Consider the following 27,837-nt stretch of genomic DNA (forward strand, 5'->3'; position numbering starts at 1 on the left):
GGGCCTTAGTGATGGTCTCTCACCTCACTCTCTGTTTTCTGGCCCTTAGTGATGGTCTCTCACCTCACTCTCTGTGTTCTGGACCTTAGTGATGGTCTCTCACCTCACTCTCTGTGTTCTGGACCTTAGTGATGGTCTCTCTCCCTCACTCTCTGTGTTCTGGACCTTAGTGATGGTCTCTCACCTCACTCTCTGTGTTCTGGACCTTAGTGATGGTCTCTCTCCCTCACTCTCTGTGTTCTGGACCTTAGTGATGGTCTCTCACCTCACTCTCTGTTTTCTGGGCCTTAGTGATGGTCTCTCACCTCACTCTCTGTTTTCTGGGCCTTAGTGATGGTCTCTCACCTCACTCTCTGTGTTCTGGACCTTAGTGATGGTCTCTCACCTCACTCTCTGTGTTCTGGACCTTAGTGATGGTCTCTCTCCCTCACTCTCTGTGTTCTGGACCTTAGTGATGGTCTCTCTCCCTCACTCTCTGTGTTCTGGACCTTAGTGATGGTCTCTCACCTCACTCTCTGTTTTCTGGGCCTTAGTGATGGTCTCTCACCTCACTCTCTGTTTTCTGGCCCTTAGTGATGGTCTCTCACCTCACTCTCTGTGTTCTGGACCTTAGTGATGGTCTCTCACCTCACTCTCTGTGTTCTGGACCTTAGTGATGGTCTCTCTCCCTCACTCTCTGTGTTCTGGACCTTAGTGATGGTCTCTCACCTCACTCTCTGTGTTCTGGACCTTAGTGATGGTCTCTCTCCCTCACTCTCTGTGTTCTGGACCTTAGTGATGGTCTCTCACCTCACTCTCTGTTTTCTGGGCCTTAGTGATGGTCTCTCACCTCACTCTCTGTTTTCTGGGCCTTAGTGATGGTCTCTCACCTCACTCTCTGTGTTCTGGACCTTAGTGATGGTCTCTCACCTCACTCTCTGTGTTCTGGACCTTAGTGATGGTCTCTCTCCCTCACTCTCTGTGTTCTGGACCTTAGTGATGGTCTCTCACCTCACTCTCTGTGTTCTGGACCTTAGTGATGGTCTCTCTCCCTCACTCTCTGTGTTCTGGACCTTAGTGATGGTCTCTCACCTCACTCTCTGTGTTCTGGACCTTAGTGATGGTCTCTCTCCCTCACTCTCTGTGTTCTGGACCTTAGTGATGGTCTCTCACCTCACTCTCTGTGTTCTGGACCTTAGTGATGGTCTCTCTCCCTCACTCTCTGTGTTCTGGACCTTAGTGATGGTCTCTCACCTCACTCTCTGTTTTCTGGGCCTTAGTGATGGTCTCTCACCTCACTCTCTGTTTTCTGGGCCTTAGTGATGGTCTCTCACCTCACTCTCTGTGTTCTGGACCTTAGTGATGGTCTCTCACCTCACTCTCTGTGTTCTGGACCTTAGTGATGGTCTCTCTCCCTCACTCTCTGTGTTCTGGACCTTAGTGATGGTCTCTCACCTCACTCTCTGTGTTCTGGACCTTAGTGATGGTCTCTCTCCCTCACTCTCTGTGTTCTGGACCTTAGTGATGGTCTCTCACCTCACTCTCTGTGTTCTGGACCTTAGTGATGGTCTCTCTCCCTCACTCTCTGTGTTCTGGACCTTAGTGATGGTCTCTCACCTCACTCTCTGTGTTCTGGACCTTAGTGATGGTCTCTCACCTCACTCTCTGTGTTCTGGACCTTAGTGATGGTCTCTCTCCCTCACTCTCTGTGTTCTGGACCTTAGTGATGGTCTCTCACCTCACTCTCTGTGTTCTGGACCTTAGTGATGGTCTCTCTCCCTCACTCTCTGTGTTCTGGACCTTAGTGATGGTCTCTCACCTCACTCTCTGTGTTCTGTACTTTAGCAGCCGCTATGGAAAGCTGTTCCTCCAGCTCGGACAGCTCAGAGTCGGTCAGGGGGATGATGTAATTGTTCACAGCCTTCCGTTCAATCTGCGTTAGCTTCCTCTCCATGTCAAAAGATTTCCCTGCCGTCAGGTACAGCTGTAACAGAGCAGGAGAGACCATGAGAAGGTGCAGCACCAGCTAGGGTTCCTCATCAGGTGTAGGTCACAGACGTGTGGCTTCTTGGTTCACCACTTCCTCCTTAACGTTTTCATCAAGTAGTATTCGTTCAAGTAGCACATGGCCAATGAAATGGCCATTCAATGGCCAATGAAATGGCCATTCAATGGCCAATGAAATGCATGACACATTAAACATTAGATATAAGCCCCAACTTGTGTATCACATTTTGCCATGAATGTGTGTTGAACCAAATATATCTGCAAAGTTATCTTTAGGCTTACATTTTCCTCAAGTTCTCTGTAAGCCTCATCAGCTTTCTTTACATCTGCGACCCCTAACGGGGGTCTGTCAGGGGGGTCTGAGAGGGCCAACTCGGCTAGAACACTTTCAGTGGCATTGAGGGTTCTTAGAACCTCGGTTGTGATGTCACAAAGAGCCGCCGCAGTGGATCTCTGAAAGCCATGCAGAGGGAACAGCGATTAGCCGAGAGGATAGCAGCCCTGCTAACAGCACTACTAACAGAGCACTACTAATAGAGCAGCCCTGCTAACAGCACTACTAACAGAGCACTACTAATAGAGCAGCCCTGCTAACAGCACTACTAACAGAGCACTACTAATAGAGCACTACTAATAGAGTAGCCCTGCTAAAAGCACTACTAACAGAGCACTACTAATAGAGCAGCCCTGCTAACAGAGCACTACCAACAGAGCACTACCAACAGAGCACTACTAATAGAGCAGCCCTGCTAACAGCACTACTAACAGAGCACTACTAATAGAGCAGCCCTGCTAACAGCACTACTAACAGAGCGCTACTAATAGAGCAGCCCTGCTAACAGCACTACTAACAGAGCACTACTAATAGAGCACTACTAATAGAGTAGCCCTGCTAACAGCACTACTAACAGAGCGCTACTAATAGAGCAGCCCTGCTAACAGCACTACTAACAGAGCGCTACTAATAGAGCAGCTCTGCTAACAGCACTACTAACAGAGCGCTACTAATAGAGCAGCCCTGCTAACAGTACTACTAACAGAGCACTACTAATAGAGCAGCCCTGCTAACAGCACTACTAACAGAGCACTACTAAGGGGGCAGACCTGCTAACTGAGCATGACCACCAGAGCAGCACTGCTAACAGAGCACTACTAATAGAGCAGCCCTGCTAACAGAGCAGCCCTGCTAACAGAGCACTACTAACAGAGCACTACTAATAGAGCAGCCCTGCTAACAGCACTACTAACAGAGCACTACTAATAGAGCAGCCCTGCTAACAGCACTACTAACAGAGCGCTACTAATAGAGCAGCCCTGCTAACAGCACTACTAACAGAGCACTACTAATAGAGCAGCCCTGCTAACAACACTACTAACAGAGCACAACTAAGGGGGCAGACCTGCTAACTGAGCATGACCACCAGAGCAGCACTGCTAACAGAGCACTACTAATAGAGCAGCCCTGCTAACAGAGCAGCGCTGCTAACAGAGCACTACTAACAGAGCAGCCCTGCTAACAGAGTACTGCTAATCATAGTAACAGTGCAACCCTGCTTACAGAGCGCTGCTATCAGAGCAGGCCTTCTAACAGAGGAGTCCTGTTAACAGAGCATTGCTAACAGAGGACTGCTAACACAGCAGCCTTGCTTACAGAGCACCTCTAACAGAGCAGGCCTGCGAATAGAGCAGACCTGCTTATAGAGCAGACCTGCTAACAGAACACTGCGAACAGCCCAGCACTGTTTACAAAGCAGACTTGCTAACAGAGTACTGCTAACTGAACAGCCCTGCTAACAGAGCAGTCATCTGGGGGCTATTCTGAGCTGTGTTAGCCTTCCTAATGCCCATGCTAATTAGAGTGTGTGCAATTAGTACTACTGATTTAAATAACTTTAAAGCTCTTCATTTATAATTGTCAGTAGTAATAACGAAGGGGTAAGCTGTTAAAATAGATATAAGTAATAAATAATAAAAGTGTACTTATTAAAGGTTAATTTAAAGGTTAAACTCACCCAAGAATATCAAGTTGCAGCTTATACTAAAACATCAACCATTTGTTTTGATGAAAAAGCAAGAACAGATAAACTATATCTATGAACTGTTTATGCTATTGATAAAAAATATTACTGAGCAATATTATTACGGTAATGAACACCACACCTTGGGTATGCACCTTTATCTCTTGCATTGGGTGCTGAGGGTGTTTGAGTGTGGTGCTTATTGTGTGTATGTGTGTGTGTGTGTGTGTGTGTGTGTGTGTGTGTGTGTGTGTGTGTGTGTGTGTGTGTGTGTGTGTGTGTGTTCTTACCTTCTGTGCCTCAGTGGGCATCTCATCATCACTGGAAGAGCTTAGCACAGTCCCCTGTGTGGATTGAGCGGATGGGCCCTTGCTGGCTCCGCCCTTCCCCCCGGGTCCCCTGGAGTGGGCGGGTCTCTTGGGCTCCTCCTCGTCAGACGACAGCGCACGGTCGCTCATCAATTCATCCAGTTTCCTCTTCAGTTTCTCCTCCTCTAGCTGGCCTGCTGAAGGCTGAGACAAACACCTCCTCACTGCCTGCTCTCCTCATATCTCTGAGACAAACACCTCCTCACTGCCTGCTCTGTCTCCTCATATCTCTGAGACAAACACCTCCTCACTGCCTGCTGTTTCCTCATATCTCTGAGACAAACACCTCCTCACTGCCTGCTCTGTCTCCTCATATCTCTGAGACAAACACCTCCTCACTGCCTGCTCTGTCTCCTCATATCTCTGAGACAAACACCTCCTCACTGCCTGCTCTGTCTCCACATATCTCTGAGACAAACACCTCCTCACTGCCTGCTCTGTCTCCTCATATCTCTGAGACAAACACCTCCTCACTGCCTGCTCTCTCTCCACATATCTCTGAGACAAACACCTCCTCACTGCCTGCTCTGTCTCCTCATATCTCTGAGACAAACACCTCCTCACTGCCTGCTCTGTCTCCTCATATCTCTGAGACAAACACCTCCTCACTGCCTGCTGTCTCCACATATCTCTGAGACAAACACCTCCTCACTGCCTGCTCTGTCTCCTCATATCTCTGAGACAAACACCTCCTCACTGCCTGCTCTGTCTCCACATATCTCTGAGACAAACACCTCCTCACTGCCTGCTCTGTCTCCACATATCTCTGAGACAAACACCTCCTCACTGCCTGCTCTGTCTCCACATATCTCTGAGACAAACATCTCCTCACTGCCTGCTCTGTCTCCTCATATCTCTGAGACAAACACCGCCTCACTGCCTGCTCTGTCTCCTCATATCTCTGAGACAAACACCTCCTCACTGGCTGCTCTGTCTCCTCATATCTCTGAGACAAACACCTCCTCACTGCCTGCTCTGTCTCCACATATCTCTGAGACAAACATCTCCTCACTGCCTGCTCTGTCTCCACATATCTCTGAGACAAACACCTCCTCACTGCCTGCTCTGTCTCCTCATATCTCTGAGACAAACACCTCCTCACTGCCTGCTCTGTCTCCACATATCTCTGAGACAAACACCTCCTCACTGCCTGCTCTGTCTCCACATATCTCTGAGACAAACACCTCCTCACTGCCTGCTCTGTCTCCACATATCTCTGAGACAAACACCTCCTCACTGCCTGCTCTGTCTCCACATATCTCTGAGACAAACATCTCCTCACTGCCTGCTCTGTCTCCTCATATCTCTGAGACAAACACCTCCTCACTGCCTGCTCTGTCTCCTCATATCTCTGAGACAAACACCTCCTCACTGGCTGCTCTGTCTCCTCATATCTCTGAGACAAACACCTCCTCACTGCCTGCTCTGTCTCCACATATCTCTGAGACAAACATCTCCTCACTGCCTGCTCTGTCTCCACATATCTCTGAGACAAACACCTCCTCACTGCCCGCTCTGTCTCCTCATATCTCTGAGCGGTTGAAGTAGTAGCAGGCCACCGTTTGGTTCTGAACATTCATGGGGCCTGCGGTTCACCTGTACTAGTGTGCATGTGCACTGCACGCCTTGGTTGTACCTGCTCGTGAGGGACAGTCATCTTCTCCTCCAGGCGATTCAGGAGGTTCTCGATGGCAGACATTCTCTTGCTCAGTTCATTAATCTGCTTCGAGACATCGGGGAGTCGGGGTCAGAGGTCAGAAGGTGAAGACAGACACAGAGAGATGACACACCGTGCAAGCCTTCTTAATAAAAACCACCTTAGCTTTGGACTTGGTGGATATCTCACAGTTAACCCAGCTGTGACTGCTGTTAAAACAAGAGTCAGGGTCCTGAATCCAGTTTTTCCTGGAATGTTCCATTAGCACTACCGTGTTTCTTAGCAGCATGGCTCAATCGCACAGCCACACCCCACTCTGTGGGTGGAGCCACCCTCGTACCGGAGGTGCACTTAGGTTGACGTTCTCCTGGGAGGAGGCGTGGCTTCGCCGACGAGGATGTGGCTGGTATATGGGGACGCGGAAGCTGTCCTCCTCTTCAGACGTGTCCAGGTAGAGTGGACGCTGTGGCAGGAAGTTGATCTTGGACAGTGAGCGAGCACGCACCATTCTGTGCTCGGAGTGCACACCGTCATCTACACAGTGAAGAAGGCTATTCAGCATACAGCTGTGTGTGTGTGTGTGTGTGTGTGTGTGTGTGTGTGTGTGTGTGTGTGTGTGTGTGTGTGTGTGTGTGTGTGTGAATGAGTATGGGGACAGTGAAGAAGTGTTTGTTCTGGTGCTGTAGGTAACCTGGGTGTGTGTGTGTGTGTGTGTGTGTGTGTGTGTGTGTGTGTGTGTGTGTGTGTGTGTGTGTGTGTGTGTGTGTGTGTGTGTGTGTGTGTGTGTGTGTGTGTGTGTGAAGAAGCGTGTGTTCCGGTGCTGTAGGTAACCTGGGCGTGTGGGCCGGTCCAAACTGGTCCTGCGGTTCATGCGGTGATGATGTTGAGAACAAGTATCAGTGCAGTACTCCAGATCACTCCGCCCCCGCTCCTCCTGGATGTACTGAGGGGAAAAGAGTCGATAAATCCACCGGATCTAGTCGTAAGGCCCATCATGCCAAGCGAGCATTGATTACTCTTGCCTGCACAGAATGTCGGCGTGAATGGCTGCTGTAGTCGTCCATGTCCAGATCCAGAGGATGGACAGAGAGCAGACGCCTCGTCTTCCGCAGCTCCAGAAGCCAAACGAGTCAAGAATGTTAAGCATTTAAGACTAGATACACCAACTCAAGAATACTCCAGTGTTAATCCTCTAAACACATTTTATCCAGCATTCAGAGTTAACGTGGATTAATGTTAATGTGTTTTTGTTTTGTTTTAGACTTTCGTGGCCAAACACTTCCAACTGTTCATATTCCAACTGTTCTGTAATGCTAACAATGAGCATTTGCTAAAATATCCTAAACTCATTGTACTCAAAATGATGGTAAAATGTGTTTTAATGTAATTCCCTTAAACCAGTCAGGATTGTAATTTGCCTGTTTATAGCGCTGAGATTCCACTGTGTCCATGTTGTCATCATCGCGGCCGTTGTGAACATCTGAAAAAAGCGTAGAGTTACAGTCACGTCCAGTTGTGAGTCCTGCACTAGGTCACCGCAACGCCGCGTGTCAGCAGGTAACTGTTAGGCATGAACAGCTGGTCATGTGACCGCACAGGCTGAACGGCATCTCTGCCACTCACTGCGTACGTCGGGCATGCTTTGCGTGTCGTCGTCGCGGCGACCTGGACAAACAAAAGGGGAATGGCGTGAACGCTTTGGGAAAATAACAGACGCCAGTGAAGGCCCAAGACCAACACCACATAGCAACAACACCACATAGCAACAACACCACATAGCAACAACACCACATAGCAACAACATCACATAGCAACAACACCACATAGCAACAACACCACATAGCAACAACTCCACATAGCAACAACATCACATAGCAACAACTCCACATAGCAACAACATCACATAGCAACAACACCACATAGCAACAACACATCGATCGGATCCCAGAACAGTCGTTTGTCCTAGAGTTGCATAACACCCAACACTTGCTATGAATCAGATTAATATTAGTACTGAAACTCTAATGGCACGGCACAGGATGTCTGACACCTTATCCAGTGCGTAATTACATCAGCTCTGTGGCATGCCAAGGTCTCTCAATTCTGCATCTACTGTCAATACATACAGGAGGGGTGAAAACACCACCCTTCCAGTGACATTCAGGGTGTAGTCACAATATAGTGGGATCATGGCAGAACACAATAGATATTGTAAGATTGTACTCTCTATTTGAGTGTATTATTGCTGTATTATGTCTGTATGAATGTGAGAAAATCATTGTAAGCGATGCCTTAAAAGGCATGCTTATAGAGTAGCTATATTCATCTGCTAGGTCAGATTAGTAAAGATTAACATTGATACATGTCTTAAACAATAGAAAATCTTTAATAACCATAATGCAAAAGCATATAACGTCTATTATAAGAACAAACAAATATCACCCAAGTAACCCTCACCCCTGCCAGCTACGGTTACTATGCCTAGCATTTCTGCATATAACATGTCTGATCATGGCCCAGAGGTCATAAACAACCTCTGGAGAGCTCTGTTCAGAGCCCAGGACAACATGTGATCCTCTGGTTCCTCTGCTCCCCAGATGGCCCCAACAACACGCTGAACTAATTCTCAAGCATGGCGGCAGACCCAGCAAATGCTTGGTGTTAAGTGACCAGAGTTGTCAGGCTTGTTTGCTAACGCTTCACTTGAAAGGCGACGCCGAGATGCCACCAAGTCTCTTCATTTGTGCGAGTTTGGCTGGTGACTGATTTTATGGTGACGGGTGACAGAAGATATTTGCTGCAGTGCCCGTCAGCAAACAAGCCACAACCACGTACAACGTTTCGAACGTACAACGTCTCAGTGCAAACCAAGCAGCTCTACAGTTCAGTAAAAGACTACAATGATCCACTGGTCTCATGGTGTAACAGACTACAATGATCCACTGGTCTCGTGGTGTAACAGACTACAATGATCCACTGGTCTCGTGGTGTAACAGACTACAATGATTTACTGGTCTCATGGTGTAACAGACTACAATGATCCACTGGTCTCGTGGTGTAACAGACTACAATGATTTACTGGTCTCATGGTGTAACAGACTACAATGATTTACTGGTCTCATGGTGTAAGAGGCTACAATGATCCACTGGTCTCATGGTGTAAGAGACTACAATGATCCACTGGTCTCGTGGTGTAACAGACTACAATGATCCACTGGTCTCATGGTGTAACAGACTACAATGATCCACTGGTCTCGTGGTGTAACAGACTACAATGATCCACTGGTCTCATGGTGTAACAGACTACAATGATCCACTGGTCTCATGGTGTAACAGACTACAATGATCCACTGGTCTCATGGTGTAACAGACTACAATGATCCACTGGTCTCGTGGTGTAACAGACTACAATGATTTACTGGTCTCATGGTGTAACAGACTACAATGATCCACTGGTCTCGTGGTGTAACAGACTACAATGATTTACTGGTCTCGTGGTGTAACAGACTACAATGATCCACTGGTCTCGTGGTGTAAAAGTGTACTAATGTGTGCTGATGACATGTGAGCATATTCAGAGTCATCAAAGGCCTTGACCGCGCTGTTTATAGCACCCACCGTCCTCGTGTAATCTCTTGTAGAGCGACCTCATCACCTTAGCACTGCCAAAGCGCTTGAAACGAGACCGCACGTTGTCATGGTACCAGCCCAGCGTCCCCATTTTCAGGACCCTTGTGCAGACAAAGAATAAGAGCTTAAGGTCATGTAGCTCCATCAGTGGCGCGTGTAAGCCCTGGGCGTCCTAGAGCGCCCTCACCTGGCAGTTCGGCAGGGTTCACACACCCAGCCTCTCTCCAGCCGGCTGTAGAGGCTGCAGGTCTTACACACGAACAGCTGACAGTCCAGGCAGCAGCGTTTGCTGTTCAGCAGGAACTTGAAGGGCTGAAGGCAGCGGATGCAGTGTGAGCTGGTCAGGGAGGACTGTGAGCCCAGCAGGTCACGCTTGGCCTCCTCCTTCTCCATCTTGGTCCTCAGCTCCCTGCCAGGTGCCCCACAACAACCAGAGCATGATGGATAAATGTCAAAGGGAAAAGAATAAAGAATTTAAGAAATAATATTGTAGTATTCTAGCCTGCTTTTGCCGGAATGGCCCTTATAACATGGGCTCTGTGATAAGCCCATGTCAAGGCTATTGCTATTTCCAGAGAGCTACACACACACACACACACACACACAGCTGGTGCAATACTAACGTCAAGAAATGATGACGTTGCTGTATTATATCAACACTAAAACCTGATGGCTAAACGTCTCTATGGCACCAGACTTTACAAAGGTTGACAGTGGAAAATCTGCTTCACTTTTGTCACTGAGGGGCAGGGTGTCTTTATCAGACAAATCCCACCAGCCAATCCCCATGACCCCAACACAGACGTCTTTGTGAGAGAGGAGAAGACTGTTGCCACAGAGAAGTGTTTTCCCAGGCAGAGCCCGTGAGCAATAATGCCGCGTGACTTTGCCGTGATCATCAGGACGGCAGCAGCTTCTCAACAGGGACGTCTTTCACCCCCACATTCCATTACCCCTCACACATTCTATAGAAAGCACAGGGCAAGAGTGGTCACGTTACTGACACCCCCCCCCCCCCCCCCCCGGCAAATGTCCCCCACCCCACATGGGCCACAGGCTAATTCTGGCATCAGTGCACAATCATGTGTCCAGTATTGTTAAGATGCCTGAAAGCACTCAGCTTTGATGGACTCTGGTGCTGTTTTTAGCAGGTTCTGGTGTCAGAGCAGCAGGGTCGGGTCCACCAGACGCACCCCAGCCTGTCCTGTTCCTTCCTCCTCAGCTGAAAGTCTCTCTGGATGACCTCCCACACATGCTTGGCCTCCTGGTCCGTTAGCCTGGTCAGATCCAGCTTCTTCTCCATCTCAGTCATGGTGCTGCCGCTACTCCTCCGCACAAAGAATCTGAGTGTTACACGGAAAACCTCCTTTAATCTTCCGCACGTCAGGGCTTCTGCAAACGCAGAACAAATAACGCAAGCTGGATGTGTTGTGTTGACTGATCAGACATTGTTCAGCCGTTTAAACGACCACTGTGTGGTCCTGCCAGGTTCCTGTCAGGAGAACCTTTCACATTTGAGCAAGACAAACACACAAATAATTATAGAAATAAATAATAAGAAAAAACATTTTGAAGGTTTCTGCAAAACACCTCAAAAACACCTCTATCAGTTATTGAAGCTGCATCCCTGATTCCTGTGTGGAGTGAAATATTTACCACCATAATGAATTTATGGAATTCATTGCATAATGAATACATTATGATCCATGCATTACATTTAAAGATGAATAACAACATAACGGAGCAACTGCAGTCTGCAAGTATGTTAACGATCGACTCTAATCAATACAGTATTGATTTCATGTTTCATCTTTAGAGCCCTGCATATTGCGATGATTTACCCATTACACTGGGCTGGTTTTAAAGTATCTGAACCAAATAAATCAAGTATGAGTTGTAATGTGCGTCAACAGACAGTACAGACGGCGGCATTAAACCATCCTTAGATCTGTGTGGAACAGAATCTAGAGTTATCCATACTGTAATTAAAGTCAAACTTTTCATCCAAACTGAATTGTTTGTTTTATGCAAGTAAAAGTTTAGTTACCCGCGTTGCTGTTGTGCTGCCGTCGTTAAGTCTCCTGAAGTTCAGCTAAGAAACGGGCGAGATATCTGAACTCGCCTGTTTGAATCACATGCTTTTATTTTCATGTGAGACGGGCTGAGATCATCGGCTGACCTGCCTCGGGTGAATTCACTGCATCTCGCTCGTTTGTCTCAGCTCAAGGAGATTTCCATCATATTACACACTGTTCGGCTATAAAGACCCTGTAGCCTACATCTCTGATCCATTCGCCTTTCCTTCTATAAAAGACACGCGGTTCAGTATCTCTACATCTGGTAGACTTCATCTTGATTTTACATGTTTCCTTTAAAATAAACTGATTGTCACTTCGCGTTAACAACGAATTGCTAATAAATGGGATTATTTTATACATTATTTCGATCATTTTGTACAATTGTGTACAATGTTGTTAGTCGGTGTTCGGTCAGTTTTAATTTGGTTTAATTTCCTTCGCGTAGATTAGCAGAGTCAATCTAGCTGATGTTTACCAAGTGTTATGATGTTTACCAAGTGTTATGATGTTTACCAAGTGTTATGACTTACACGAGATAAGACTGCAGATCTAACGTTTAATCGGTGGCTCAGGCCTTGCTGCAAAAGCTGCCCGTACAATACGTTTTATATGCCAGGATTCGTGTTTATCAGCAGGACATCCGAGGCGCTTTTTTCCAGTTTCCTTTCCGTAATGACAAATGTGAGTACAGTTGGAGGCCTGAAGTCAGTCCTGTTCACGCCCATGCTGAGGTGACCGAGAAGATCTATTTAATGTACGACCATCTACAGGCAGCGTCTGCAGGGTCTAAATATGAACTGTGGATATTTTTACACGTCGAGCCTGTTACATGCGTGCTCTGCAGAACGGAAGGTCATGGTTTGCATACAGGTCCCACATCCTTCACTGTGTTCATATTGTTCCAGTTTCCCCCCACCTATTGCTTTATTTATTTGTTTGTTTATAACATTAATAACACTTTCCTGGGTGCAGAGGTTTCGGCGTATGAGGGAGTGTTAGACGAGTGTTCTCAGCTGGAGGAGGTGTTCAGCAGATCGTGAGTGTTGGACGCTGCTTGAGTGTCATTCGGTGAGTTGTTGTAGGTTTTGGGGGGTAATTCATAACCCTAAAATTAGCAGTGACACAGTGCCCAGCACTTGAGCAGCCAGGGGAAGTCCTGCTCTTATTTAGAGAAGCAGTTTTGACCGGAGAAGCCTTCTTCAACGTGCAGGATGGACCAGACCAGACGTGAGCGTTAAATGCACCACTGCTGAACACTGCAGGACCTGAAGGAGACGTGTCCCCTGTCCGAGCGCCGAGATGACGCATGAGCTGTTGTACATTTACATTTTATGAGGTGAATTGTAGAAGCAGACACTGATGACTGAGTTAAGGTGGCTCATTAGGGCTGTGTTCACCTGTGCTACAGGTGAGCTCTGTCACTGCTGATGTTGTACAGGCAGGACTGTAATGTACCACTTGGCTAGCTGAGGATGGACCCACCCTCTCCACCCTCTCCTCCCTCTCCACCCTCACCTCCCTCTCCACCCTCTCCACCCTCTCCTCTCTCTCCACCCTCACCTCCCTCACCTCCCTCTCCACCCTCTCCACCCTCACCTCCCTCTCCACCCTCACCTCCCTCTCCACCCTCTCCACCCTCACCTCCCTCTCCTCCCTCTCCACCCTCACCTCCCTCTCCACCCTCTCCACCCTCTCCTCTCTCTCCACCCTCACCTCCCTCTCCTCCCTCTCCACCCTCACCTCCCTCTCCTCCCTCTCCACCCTCTCCACCCTCACCTCCCTCTCCACCCTCACCTCCCTGTCCTCCCTCTCCACCCTCACCTCCCTCTCCACCCTCTCCTCTCTCTCCACCCTCTCCACCCTCACCTCCCTCCACCCTCACCTCCCTCTCCACCCTCACCTCCCTCTCCTCCCTCTCCACCCTCACCTCCCTCTCCACCCTCTCCACCCTCACCTCCCTCTCCTCCCTCACCTCCCTCTCCACCCTCTCCACCCTCACCTCCCTCTCCACCCTCACCTCCCTCTCCTCCCTCTCCTCCCTCACCTCCCTCTCCACCCTCACCTCCCTCTCCACCCTCTCCTCCCTCACCTCCCTCTCCACCCTCACCTCCCTCTCCTCCCTCTCCACCCTCACCTCCCTCTCCACCCTCACCTCCCTCTCCACCCTCTCCTCCCTCACCTCCCTCACCTCCCTCTCCACCCTCTCCACCCTCACCTCCCTCTCCTCCCTCTCCACCCTCTCCTCCCTCTCCACCCTCACCTCCCTCTCCACCCTCTCCACCCTCACCTCCCTCTCCACCCTCACCTCCCTCTCCACCCTCTCCACCCTCACCTCCCTCACCTCCCTCACCTCCCTCTCCACCCTCTCCTCCCTCTCCACCCTCACCTCCCTCTCCACCCTCACCTCCCTCTCCACCCTCACCTCCCTCTCCACCCTCTCCACCCTCTCCTCCCTCTCCACCCTCACCTCCCTCTCCACCCTCACCTCCCTCTCCACCCTCACCTCCCTCTCCACCCTCTCCACCCTCACCTCCAGCACCCAAACAACTATGGTACAGAAACAATGCGCCATGAATGTTTCTAATATTATTTCCTCGCTCCGGTTCAGTGTCAGTAGGCCCAACCGGGCGGTGTCACTGCGGTCATGTAGGGAGTGTGAGACGTCCTCCTCTTCCAGGGAGCGTGTACAGTCAGACTCCCGTCCAGAGCAGCTGTTCCCCACACAGGAGCAGAGTTTCATGTGAACTATGGTAGCTGTTCCCCCCGTCCCGTCCAGCTGGCCACACTCCACTTACAGCAAAAGCTCCAGTTCACTTTGAATCCTGCTGATATATGTTGACCTATGACCTATGGGAAACATGTTGACCGAGCCACGTCTACCTGCGCCGTCGCTGGTCGGTAAAGTCCGATATCCTTCCTGTGTGGGTGCAGGCAGTTCTGACCTCAGCGTTCATACTGACAGAATAGTGAGTGCTGGATCCCTGTGGATGGGCCACAGCTGAGCCTGCCGGTTCTCTGTAGCTGTGATGGAGCGTGGACCACCGGTGAGTCCTGTGGTGACCTTTGAACTGAGGGATGGATTTCTGATAACGTGTCATCTAGGTGCCTGTCCACGCAGGGAAGGTTTCATAACTTTCTGGTTGAGGTGATAAACAACCCTGCACACATGAGAGATCAGTCAGGGTCATCGGGGTCACGGACAGGACAAGGACGATGTAGCATTAGTGCAGTAATGCAGTCTAGACCCATGTGAGAACTCTCACGGCAGGTCCTTGTTGAAAGGAACACAACTTACTGCAGATTTTTTTAGCTCTGTCGCTGCGTTTGTATTTAGCTCTGTCGGTGTGTGTGTGTGTGTGTTTTTAGTTGTGCTGGTGTGTGTGTGTGTGTTCACTAATCGGTATCGTTTTTTGGGCTGTGTGAATGTTTAGCAGCCTACTGTGTTAGTATTGAGTCCTGTCTCAGTGGGATCATATGAACTGCAGTCTGAACAGTGAACAGTAAATCCCAAAGCACTGAATTCCAGCTTTCTTTTTGACGGTATGCGTACTTTCTTATGTTGATTCTGTAAACTTTAATTTAGTAAACATTTATTCTGTAAACTTTAATTCTGTAAATGTTTATTCTGTAAACTTTTTCTTAAGCTTGTGTCAGTGTCAGGCGTTGTTTAAATGTAGCCTGCAAGGTTTGTGTAATGCCCTAGCAACTGTAACCGTGGCTGTTGGTGGGCTGAGGGTTGACCCCGTGACCCCGCTCTGGAAGGACGGGCCCCTGTGCTGCAGGATTGGTCAGAGATGGACACATACTCCCCACAGGGGCTATTTCTGGAGCACCCTGGTGCGGCTCACTCTCGCTCTGCTGACAGAGCCCCCCTCCAGAGAAGACCACAGCTTTGTTATCTTGGGCGCTAGCGAGCAGCTAAAGCTGGCGACGCGGGTCTAGGGCAGAAATGTCCGACACTAGACGAGAAGGACGGAAGGATCAGGGTCAGGTGATCAGGGTCAGGTGATCAGGGTCAGGTGATCAGGGTAAGGTGATCAGGGTCAGGTGGCTGTTACACATTCACAAGAAGAGTTGTGTGTTTTTTGTGAGCACTTTATTCCCACTGAATTATCCACTGAAAATAAAATCCTACAGTAGTTATTAGCTCACGTACATAACGCAGCCCCTTTCAAGTATTTGACACTCTCAAGCTCAGATGACTCAGCTGTATTCTACAGCTACTCATGGACTCAACTTATCAAACAAATCTAGCACAGGATTTTCAAGTGTAAATCTTGTAATCTACAGAACACAAAAGATATCAAAAAATAATTCAATATGAACAACTGTATAAATACAAAAGTATAAAAGTCGAGTGGAAAAGTGGAAATGCTGTGAGTTCTGCTTCGTTAAGATTGCACACACTCATCACAGTTTTCAAAAGCAGCCGAACTGTCTCCAACTGACAGTTCACATCAACAAGGGGTTTTTCATCCTTTCCTCTAACCCTTTCCCACAAACACCTTTGTCTTTGTCTAATATAAAGTCCAGAACTGCTTATTCCTCTTCTGCTTCCTCAAAGTCATCATCGTCTTCATCGTCACCTGTTCCAAAGTCCATTTTCCCAAGCATGGCCTCCACGTCGTCGGTGAACAGTGTGAAGTGGTCCATCTTCTCAAACCCGGGCTCCGGCCTCTGTATGTGGGAGTTCTTCGCCGTGTCCTTGGCCTCTGCGATAAGCTTCTTGGCACTGATCAGGAAGTCCGCTACGCTGCTGTTGCCCATGCTCTGAGAAGCTTTCTCCATCAACGTGGTGCTGGCCTGCAGCTGCTCGCTGTACTGGAGAACCAGTGACTGCACCAGGGCCATCTTCTCATCCTGCTCCTGGCTGATGATGTCCAGCAGTTGGGCCTTACGCTCCTCCAGGATGGCGTAGAGCAGGTCAAACTTCTCCCCCAACTTCTGCTTCTGCCGCTGGCTGTTGTCCTCCACGGCCTTGCAGGCGTGCTCCAGCTGGGCCAGCATGGCCTGCACACAGTCCTTGCTGGCCACCAGCAGATCGATGGAGTTCTTGAGCTCTGCCTTCTGCTCCTCGTAAACGCCCTTCAAGGTGGAGACTTCGCAGTCCTTGTGCTTGCCGAAGACCTTGCACATGGAGCAGGTGGGCACCTGGCAGGTCACGCAGTAGATGTTGATGCGTTCGTCCTCGTGCTCCTGACACATCAGCTCCTTGCCGTGCTTGACCTTCAACGGCGGCTCGGGGCCGTCCCCGCCGCTCTCCAGCTGCTGCTTGTAGATGTCGATGATGTTCTCCACCAGGAGGTTCCTCTGCAGCCCGTAGACGCCGTGGCGATCCAGAACCACCTCGAAGCGGCAGGTTGGGCAGCGGAAGATCCCTCCCGAGAAGTGGTAGGGGTTACGGGAGTCGTAGAGGTCGTTGGCACAGCCGCGGCACAGGTTGTGCTGACAGGGCAGGATCACCACGGGCTTGGTGAACATGTCCAGGCAGATGGGGCAGCTCAGCTGCTTCTCCAGGCTGTCCAGGGGACTGACCTGCACTATCTGACCGGTCTGGATGTCCATGTCTGCGCTGTAAGGCAAGGCGATCTACACCAGTCCTGATCTTCTCACCGGTCTTCTGCGTCCTTTAAGCTTGTGGAGCTTCCCTAGTTGCTCGTGTCCTTGGTGAGGTTTATTCTGGTCTCACAGCCCTCCCTCCACTTATATAGCAGCCGAACCCCCCCGTGACATTTGATCTGCCTGGTGGCCGCAGCCAGATTCCAGCCTGCACTTGTTTGTGAGGCTTGATTCGGAGAAAACACGCAGGCTCTTAACCCTGCCCGACGGGACAAGTCACACGCCAAACTTAGCAACAGCCGCCCTGTCCAACCCCTTCCTTCTGTGTGAGCGCCGTGGCAGGGAGATCAAACAGACAAACAAGGCCCACGTGACCAGCACGTCAACCACTCACGCAGAGTTCCACCGGAAATGCTGTAGAAACTCACGTTTCTTTGCTGCTTTTATCCATCATAGCCACAAGCTTTTGAATTAGCTTAGTTTTACTTTACTCAAGAAATTAAGTGATCTGGAAAACAGAAATCTGGAAAGCACAGAGTTCCTGCATGTGTCCTTTAGAAGTTCCTACATTTTGTCCCCTGCATGTATCTTTGGTGTATTTTTGGTCTGTATGTGTCTGTGATGTAACTTTGATGAATCCTTGTTGTATTTGTGAAGTGTCTGATGAATCCTTGATGTATATTTGATGTATCTATGATATATGTGTGATGTATCTATGATCTATCTTTGATATGTCTTTGGTGTGCCTGTGATTAATCTGATGTACCTGTGATGTGTCTGTGATGTATCTTTGATCTATCTTTGATGGTTCTCTGATGTATCTGTGATGTAAGTGATGCATCTTTGATGTTCACTATATTGTCAAAAGTATTTGCTCACCTTCCTAGACTCACAGTAGAGCTCAATAATATTTCATCCAAACGTACAATGGTTAAATATGGGGTCCCGCAAGGCTCCATCTTAGGACCACTATTATTTACATTATATATGCTACCATTGGGCACAGTTATAAACAAACATGGTGTCAATTTTCACTGCTATGCGGATGACACTCAACTTTACATATCAGCCAAACCCGATGACAAACTCAGTTTAGGAAAAATTGAGGCCTGTGTAAGAGATATTAAATGCTGGATGTCTCTAAACTTCCTACAATTAAATGAGGACAAAACAGAAGTTCTCCTTGTGGGCCCTAAGGCCGCAAGACAGAAAATTCCAAATTTAATGCTTAATCTTGCAGACTATCCCATTACACCTGGCACAGTAGCCAAAAACCTAGGCGTCATACTCGACTCCGACCTATCATTTGATAAATATATAGATAATACTACTAGGATAGCTTTTCTACATCTCCGCAACATTGCCAAATTAAGAAATGCATTATCACAGGATGATGCAGAAAAATTGGTGCACGCATTTGTTAGCTCTAGACTAGACTACTGCAATTCACTACTGTCAGGATGTTCAAATAGGAATCTAAATAAACTTCAAGTAGTTCAAAATGCCGCAGCTAGAGTTCTGACCAGAACTAGAAAATTTCAGCATATTAGACCAGTCCTATCAGCCCTGCATTGGCTCCCAGTTAAATTTCGTATTGATTTTAAAATTCTATTATTAGCATATAAAGCACTACACGGGCTTGCTCCTGAATACCTCCAGGAACTTATTTCCTACTATGAACCCCCACGTCAACTAAGATCACAGGGTGCTGGTCTGTTATTAGTTCCACAAATTAACAAGGTAACAGCAGGGGGAAGAGCCTTTTCGTATAAGGCCCCCCAGCTTTGGAATAATCTTCCTAAATGTGTCCGGGACTCTGACACAGTCACAATCTTTAAATCTAGGTTGAAAACCCACTTATTTAGTCTAGCGTTTGATAATTAATATCCCCCTTAGATAAAGGTACAGATCCAGGGGTTCATAGACGAAGGGTTTAATGGTAGACTGGGGTACTGGTGCTGTCATCCTGTCACTGCTCGTGGTCACTCAAGTTTGTTGACAGTGCAGTGGACGGATGCCATTGTCTCAGAATGCCCCCAAGCCTATGTTACCTTCTGGTTCTGCCTTTTTTTAGCTAGGCTGTAATAATTTAACTTAGTGCCGGAGTTGCTGCCACACTCCAGAAATGTTTATAATTTTACCTGTCCTGTATATGTCCTCATACAGAGCTAATTTTCCCTGTTTCATTTCTCCACATGGCTGCCCGCCTGCTTGAGGAATAATGAGATGAGGAGAGACAAGCGATCCATCCTGGCCGGCCACCTCCTGCCTAACCGGATGCCTACACCATGATGGACATTATTACATATTTTTCGGTCTAAATTGACATTATTGCATCTTTTACATTCTGTCTACATTCTATCTATATTGTTGTTGTTGTCATGGTGACCGGTGTCGGCCAGAGGAGGATGGGTTCCCCCCCTGAGTCTTGGTTCCTCTCAAGGTTTCTTCCTCATGCAAAAAACTAGGGAGTTTTTCCTTGCCACTGTCGCCTTTGGCTTGCTCACTGGGGGCTAGGACTCGGCACTTGTAAAGCTGCTTTGTGACAACAACTGTTGTAAAAAGCGCTATATAAATAAAATTTGATTGATTGATTGATTGATTAAGTGACATCCCATTCCTAATACATGCGCATTTGTGAGGTCACGGACTGATGTTGGACGAGAAGTCCTGGCTCTCAGTTTCTGCTCTAATTCATCCCAAAGGTGTTCTGTCGGGTTGAGGTCAGGGCTCTGTACAGGTCAGTCAAGTTCATCCACACCAGACTCTGCCATCCATGCCTTTATGGACCTTGCTTTGTGCACTGGTGCACAGTCATGTTAAAAGAGGAAGGGGCCAGCTCCAAACTGTTCCCACAAAGTTGGGAGCATGGAATTGTCCAAAATGTCTTGATATGCTGAAGCATTCAGACTTCCTTTCACTGGAGCTAAGGGCCAAGCCCAGCTCCTGAAAACCAAACTTTACACTTGGCACAATGCAGTCAGACAAGTACCGTTCTCCTGGCAACCGCCAAGCCCAGACACATCCATCAGATTGCCAGATGGAGAAGCGTGATTCATCACTCCAGAGAACTCATCTCCACTGCTGTAGAGTCCAGTGGTGGCGTGCTTTACACCACTGCATCCGACGTTTTGCATTGTACTTGGTGATGTATGGCTTGGATTCAGCTGCTTGACCATGGAAAACCATTCCACGAAGCTCTCTGTGCACTGTTCTTGAGCTAATCTGAAGGCCACGTGAAGTTTGGATGTCTGTAGTGATTGACTCTGCAGAAAGTTGGCGACCTCTTCACCTTTTTGCACAGATATCATCCTATCACAGTTCCACGCTGGAATTCACTGAGCTCCTGAGAGTGGCCCATTCCACACAAATATTTGTAAAAACAGTCTGCATGCCTAGGTGCTTAAATTTATACACCTGTGGCCATGGGCGTGGTAGTGGGGGAAAAGTGGACCTGACTACCCAGGGCTCGAGTAGGGAGAGGGGCCCATTTTGCTCATGTGCCTCATTTACTGGCATTTATAGGGGCCCACTGACATTGAGAGTGTACAGGGCCCAGAATTTGCTGCTACACCCCTGGCTGTGGCCCTGGACGTGATTGGAACACCTGATTCCGATAATTTGGACTGGTGAGTGAATACTTTTGGCAATATAGTGTCTCAGTGATGTATCCGTGATGTATGTTTGATGTAATCATATCTAATGTGATGACTAATGTGATCTAGTGATGCAGAAAAACTAATCCATGCATTCATATCCTCTCGTTTAGGTTATTGCAACAGTCTCCTAGCTGGATGTTCTGGTAAATCGATAAGCAAACTCCAGCTGGTTCAGAATGCAGCAGCACGAGTTTTAACAAAAACTAAAAAGTTTGATCATATTAGTCCCGTACTATCATCATTACACTGGCTGCCAATTAGATTACGTATTGACTATAAAATACTTTTATTAACATATAAAACGCTGCATGGCTTAGCTCCAGACTATCTTAGTGAACTTATTGAACAATATAACCCAGCACGTTCACTTCGCTCGCAGGACGCAGGGTTATTATCTGTTCCTGGGATCAAAAAGATCACAGCAGGTGGAAGAGCCTTTTCTTTTAAAGCTCCACAATTGTGGAATAATCTTCCTGCCTCTATTCGGGACTCAGACACAGTCTCAATGTTTAAAACTCGATTAAAGACTCGTCTGTTTAGTTTGGCCTTTGATTAATCTGTTACATAGTTACTACATCTCGTATCTTTTCTCCGAGGTTCACCTGGAAAGTAACATTGCAGTCGGAGTCTACAATACCAGCATCGCTGCTCCGACACGGAATGAAAGCCTGGCGTTCATCAACAGACATTTACAGTGACAATATCAAAACCCAGAACTTTCATTTTTACCTTTACTTAGTCTGATTGTGTGATTTGTGTGTGACTTGTGTATTTGTCTGTATTTTGTGTAATTTGTGTGTTAACGGGCCGCCCAATGGAGGATAGGTTCCCTTTTGAGTCTTGGTCCTCCCGAGGTTTCTTCCTATTCCCCACCATCATAGGGAGTTTTTCCTCGCCACTGTCGCCTTTGGCTTGTTCATTAGGGTTCTGGACCCATAGTATTGTTAACCTTTTAAATCCTGTAAAGCGCTTTGTGACAACATGTGTTGTGAAAAGCGCTATACAAATAAACTTTGATTTGATTTGATTTGATCTAATGGACAGAACAGAATTTGTTGAGCTTGGGAAAGCTCATAATTTTCTTCATCTAAACAGTGAAAAAACTGAGGTAATTATGGTTGGAACCCAACAGCAGATCCGGCTATCCCATGTTTCCAGAATTACACTCTTTGGACAAGACATTTCCTTATCCTCTACAGTCAACAACCTGGGTGTTAAACTGGATTCACAGCTCACTTTTGATAGTCATATTAAACATATTTGTAAGACTGCCTACCACCATCTCAGAAATATTGTCAAGGTGCGTCCTATCCTCAGTCTGTCTGATGCTGAAAGACTGGTCCATGCTTTTGTGTCCTCAAGACTGGACTACTGTAATGCTCTTCTCCTGGGGCTTCCTAGTAAAAGTATTCAGAGATTACAGTATGTTCAAAACAGTGCAGCCAGGGTCATGATGAAGGTATGCAAAAATGAGCACATCACACCTGTTCTCCAGTCTCTTCACTGGCTCCCTGTGACTAAGAGGATTGAATACAAGGTTCTCCTCCTTACACACAAATGTGTTCATGGCCAGGCTCCCTCTTATTTAAAAGAACTGCTAGTACCACAGACACATTGACGAGCCCTTCGTTCTGTGCATCTCCACCGTCTTCTTCCAACCAGAACAAAACTTTGTACCATGGGTGACCGTGCCTTCTGTTCTGCAGCTCCACGCCTTTGGAATGCCCTGCCTGACCATCTGAGGAAGCCTCAGACAACTGATTCATTTAAAAAGGGACTAAAGACATATCTTTTTAGGAGGACCTATGGTCAATAAAGTATTATATTTTATTAGTATTATTTTATTTTTTTCTTTGATTACTATCTTTTATTTAATGTTTTACACTGTAAGCACTTTGGGATTTACTATAAATGGAAAGTGCGTTATAAATCCAATGTATTATTATTATTATTATTATCTTTGGAAGGTTCTGGGACACGTGGAAAGATCGGCGGCTCGGCTGCAGCCCATAATAACCCAGGCCCCGCCTTCTTGGGTATTTCTTGCTGTGGTGACCACAGTCTTGCTCAACCTGAACGCCGGTGCTGTAAACACAACATCACATGTCCTGACTCCATGTGCTCGGCCAGCCCTAGAAAGCAGCTTGTGAAACTTTCCTCTGAAAGAGGAGAACTTATTGTATTGAGATGATGAGGTGCACCAAAATAACAGGTGTGAGCAGGACGCTACCCAGCGGGACACCCAGAACTGGTAGATGTAAAATCTTTATCTGGTGATGATACATGCAGGGGTTTGTAAGCTGATCCTATGAAACACACCCTTCAGCACATGGGCAGTAAAAACACGATGAATGGGGGGTTTCCATTTTGTTTTGTTTATTTAAATGAATGGGGGGTTTGTTTGTTTATTTCGATATTCTGATAGATGAAAGGGAACTTGGGTCTTTTATTCCTAAACTGAACCTGGAGTAAACATATTTTACAAAGGTGAAGTATAAATGAAGTAATACATTACAAACAATATAAAAATATAAACATGCTCTATTAATATTTTGTGTCGTCCTCAGCTAGCCAAAGCTTTCCTGAAGGCTTGAGTCATGGTTGACATGGCGATACTCAGCCAGCCTCCTTTATTGAAGATAAAACACTGGTACACAGAAGTGAACAATCTTGGATTAAAGCTGGCATCCTGCAGTGTCCTGCTGTCCTGCAGTGTGATTTCACCGGCAGTTTACAGACTAAACACCAGCAGTACGATGCTGACTGCTTCCTCCGTGTTTTTCACATGCGTGACCTCTCCAGTTATCGTTATTAAAGGTGAAAGGTCAGTCTGATTATATATTACAGTCTGATTTATTTATTAAGGTTGGTCTGAGTATATTTTACACTGCCAGTCAACGCTTCCTTCTCCTCTTCCATGTAAATATAAACACACATGTGGTGCCACTATTGCATCAACCTCTTACACGTGTATCATGTATCACACTCTCATGTGTCCAACACAACAGCAGACGGGAGTCCGTGTGCAGTTAGCGGAGGACAAGGACAGAATTATTTTAAGAGTAATTAATAGTGGTGTCAATTCCAGGTTCCGCGATTAAAAGTCCTTACCAGGATTTTGCTCAAGGTTGCTAGATTTTCTAATTAGCAATCCAGGTAAAATTAGTGGAATCAACACAATCCAGGAAGCCTGAGCAAAATCCTGGTGAGGATTTTTAATCGCGGCACCTGGAATTGACACCTCTAGTAATTAACTATGAGTTCAATCCCTCTCTCTCTCTCTCTCTCTCTCTCTCCCTGTCTTTCTTTTTCTCCCCCTCTCCAATATTGAGCTTTCCTGATATATCTATGAACAGCTCAAAACAAGGGTGTCCATGACAAAATGATATGCCAAAATATAATAAAGTATTTTTATTCACGTCTTGGTACCAAAAGCCGTATGCTGGATTTTTCGGAGTAAAATTTGAAAGAGTGTAACTATGCAAAATGGCCACGAGGTGGCACACCACACTCGACTTTCCGACTTAAATGCGCGGCCTTCTTCGTGTAGCTTATTTCATCTTCTAAGTGATAATTTTCGTCGAGTCTTTATGGAATTGTAGGCAGTATTTTTAACGGAAAACTTTAATAATTCATTTAATGGATGTAATGTAAGCCTTGGCTGGCCAAACGGTCTTAAAACACATCAGTCTCATCTCATTTTGTGTCGTCATTTGTTATTTTAGAAATATAAATCCGTGTTTTTTGTGACGGATGTTAGGATGTTGTAGGACGTCGTTCACCTCTCCTGGCAGGTCAAACTCAAACAGACAACAAAGCTCAAACTCTTAATCAACATGTGTGAATGAAACACGTGTACCTGTGCCACTCTAGCAATACACAAGTAGGTTAGACCTTCTCTGTAGACGCAGAAGAAATGCGGATCCTCGGAGTTATTTGTGCTGCGACCCCACGTCCTTCCTCCATGGTGCCAGTTGGGCCACTATCACAGACTTCCGCAGTGCCCAGTTATTGTGCTCGCGGCTCGGCGCGTGCGTGAGACACAGTCACGTGACTGGAATGCTGCAGGAATGGTACAAGGAGCCTCCGTTGTGCGCGAGCCTCGCCATGCCGTGCAGACGACGTTCCTGTTGCACTTCGGTTCAACTCGACTGACTTCAAGTTCCCATAAACACCGCATTGTGTATTGTGTGACAGGGTGGCATATGTTGATGTTTTTATGAGAAGATAATTTCCCACACTTAAAGAGACGGAGGTATTCTGGTTCTGAAAGCCAAAGTGAGAAGTGAAAGAGAATGTATTGTTAGGTACCGAATTTGGAAGTAATGTAATCATCACATGCAGGCCGGACATCACTATTGGAAAAAAACAGCAAAAGAGTTTTAACTGTGTACCAGTATGAATCACTGCTTATAACCTATTCTCTTTTATCTGTATCAGTGTTTAGAGATGTCAACAGATATCTGGGTATCCAGTGTGAACCCTCTGCACAGTGAACACGTCCTGCACCTCTTCAGTTCTCCTGGACTCTGGACCTGACTGTCTATGTGGTTATAGTTCAGAACAGATAAGCTCCTGCCCTCATGTCCTGAAACTGTCCTGAACCTCTCCTGGACCTGTCCTGAACCTCTCCTGGACCTGTCCTGAACCTCTCCTGGACCTATCCTGAACCTCTCCTGGACATTCCTGGACACATTTTCAGAGATAAGAATCCACACAAATGTCCCAAAACACCCAAGTTTTTTGTATACCATGGGTGGTTAAGTTACACTGTTAGAGGTCTAGTTTAACGGTTGCTGTTTAAGTTACTATGTTGCTGGTTAAGTTAAACTGTTGTTACTTAAGTTACACTGTTGCTGGTTAAATTGCACTGTTACTGGTTAAGTTGCACTGTTGCTGGTTAAGTTACACGGTTGCTGGTTAAGTTACACTGTTGCTGGTTAAATTCCACTGTTACTGGTTACGTTACATGGATTGTTAAATTCTGCCTTTGTACCTTAATCTCCACATATCCCTTCCTTGAGAAACAATGAATACATGAAAATAAAAGATGAAAGAGGAACATTAATAAAACTGTCCACTTTTATGCATAACCCATGAAGAGATACAGAAGGTACTGCAGAAGAATGTGTAGGAGGAGACCTTCCAAAGGATTTACCACACCGCAAGCTTCTAGCGTGTCAGAGTAAATCATGTTCTTAAGCCTCCGTGGGCCATGCCGAAGATCTACATCTCCTGCACTTATACCGCATCTGATCGTAAGATGGATCTGTCCCGACGGAACCCTCCACCGGATCCTGTTTACAAATTTATCTACACAACGACACAACTTTAACCGGGACATAATGTGTCTTAGAAATGGGCCACCATATGGCAGTGAGCTACAGGACCATGTGGTTGGGACAATGCTGGCTAGCGCTAAAAACTCGGCTTTCTCTCTTCTGGTAGCCACTCACAACAGAATCTTTGACCTGCACGGGCTGCTTGTGTTTATTTATCTGCTGAGTGTTTGCGGATGCCCAAGGTTCGGGGGGGGGGGGGGGGGCGCCTGTGTCTGGGGGGGGCATGAGGATAGGCCAGATGATTTGGAAGCTGTTCACTCCCAAGCCCACACCTCCTCCACCCGTCAGCCGTGGGCGTCGGCCTCCGCCTCAGACAGAGGCACTGTCGTGTCCCCACGCACGGCCCTGGCCCTCACCAGGCCTGGTACAATCATATTAATGATCTTTATTTGTATAGCACCTTTCATACATACATGCAACTCAAAGTGCTTTACAGAATAAATAAAAAACAAAAACAGGTAATCAAATTTTAAAATGACAAATAATTATTAAAATAATAGAAGAAAACAACAATAAAATAATTAAATAAAGTGGAAAAACTTGAAGAACAAACATAACATGTAATTAAGTAAAAAAAGTTGATAAAGTAATAAAATTTCTTAACTAAATTCAGATCTAACCAGGAAGGTTTTGAGACTCTTTTTGAAACTGTGCAGGGATGAAATGTCTCTGAGCTCTTCAGGAAGAGAGTTCCAGAGCTTTGGGCCATAGTGGCTAAAAGCACCCTCGCCAATCTTTAATCGGCTTTTAGGAATCACCAGTAGATTACTGTTTGAAGACCTGAGAGACCTGACTGGAACATATCTAACCATCATTTCACTGAGGTAAAGAGGGGCAAGACCATGAAGACATTTAAATAAGTCTAAATATTATTTTGTGAATCACTACCAAGAACAAGAATCTCTGTCTTCTCTTTACTTAAAATTGTTAGACATCCATGTTTGTATATCACAACTTTTTCAATGATTTTGCCAAGAAAAGGATAGTTATTGAGAATTGTGGGATCAAGATTTCTGTTCTTTAATAATGGTTTAACCACTGCAGTTTTAAGAATATTAGGGAATTCACCCAATTGCAGAGACTGATTAACAATTGTTAGAACTTCATTAACTAATGAGTTCAGAACCTGCTTGAAAAAGCATGTTGGTAAAGGGTCCAGTTCACATGTAGAGGATTTTAGTGATGAAATCACATCAAGTAGTGTTACCATGTCAACTTCTTGGAAATAAGACAAATTACATTTAGGCCAACTAACTGATATCAGGGTTGATAGTCTATTACTGCTAGTTGCTAGCTGGGGTTTACTAGCCAGTCTTAACTTCTGAACAGGGCATCTGAGTTATTACTGTATCAGTCAGTCAAGGTAGAGAAGACGTTTATTCGTGCTGATTTCACTTCACTGTTGTAACTCTGTAATTATGTTTTATAAATATCAAAATGTACTTCCAATTTCGACCTTTGCCAACGTCTCTCAGCTTGCCTGCAATATTGCTTAAGTTGTACAACAGATGGAGTGTTTCTCCAGGGCATCCTAATTCTA

At 46.7% G+C, this 27,837-nt stretch overlaps 2 protein-coding genes across 9 annotated transcripts in view; both read right to left on the reverse strand.

Moving 5' to 3' along the window:
• mlpha (melanophilin a) overlaps positions 1-27,837 on the reverse strand; it is a 50,151-nt gene that overhangs the window by 6,809 nt on the left and 15,505 nt on the right. The window contains exons 1-14 of one of the 8 annotated variants that reach the window (XM_076992681.1): positions 24,815-24,953; positions 22,232-22,352; positions 10,853-11,002; positions 9,847-10,068; positions 9,648-9,760; positions 7,653-7,694; positions 7,448-7,509; positions 7,052-7,141; positions 6,861-6,972; positions 6,370-6,563; positions 6,009-6,092; positions 4,295-4,516; positions 2,269-2,439; positions 1,799-1,963 (exon numbers count right to left, since the gene is read on the reverse strand). In XM_076992681.1, coding sequence (XP_076848796.1) covers positions 1,799-1,963; positions 2,269-2,439; positions 4,295-4,516; positions 6,009-6,092; positions 6,370-6,563; positions 6,861-6,972; positions 7,052-7,141; positions 7,448-7,509; positions 7,653-7,694; positions 9,648-9,760; positions 9,847-10,068; positions 10,853-10,971 — 1,596 coding nt within the window. In that variant the 5' untranslated portion in view covers positions 10,972-11,002; positions 22,232-22,352; positions 24,815-24,953. Of the gene's footprint in view, positions 1-1,798; positions 1,964-2,268; positions 2,440-4,294; positions 4,517-6,008; positions 6,093-6,369; positions 6,564-6,860; positions 6,973-7,051; positions 7,142-7,447; positions 7,510-7,652; positions 7,695-9,647; positions 9,761-9,846; positions 10,069-10,852; positions 11,052-11,706; positions 11,897-12,267; positions 12,518-22,231; positions 22,353-24,814; positions 24,954-27,837 lie in introns of those variants that run through there. The other 7 variants (XM_076992680.1, XM_076992682.1, XM_076992679.1 and 4 more) reach the window with 7 other exon arrangements.
• On the reverse strand, positions 15,808-17,419 carry trim63a (tripartite motif containing 63a). Its single transcript, XM_076992639.1, has one exon. It carries the CDS (start codon positions 17,300-17,302, stop codon positions 16,277-16,279), a length of 1,026 nt encoding a protein of 341 aa, XP_076848754.1. The 5' UTR covers positions 17,303-17,419; the 3' UTR covers positions 15,808-16,276.

The sequence above is a fragment of the Brachyhypopomus gauderio genome, unplaced genomic scaffold, assembly GCF_052324685.1.
Source record: "Brachyhypopomus gauderio isolate BG-103 unplaced genomic scaffold, BGAUD_0.2 sc95, whole genome shotgun sequence".
Classification (NCBI taxonomy): domain Eukaryota; kingdom Metazoa; phylum Chordata; class Actinopteri; order Gymnotiformes; family Hypopomidae; genus Brachyhypopomus; species Brachyhypopomus gauderio.

Coding starts and splice junctions, on each gene's coding strand:
- trim63a (XM_076992639.1), bottom strand. CDS start 17,302: ATGGACATCCAGACCGGTCAGATAGTGCAGGTCAGTCCCCTGGACAGC.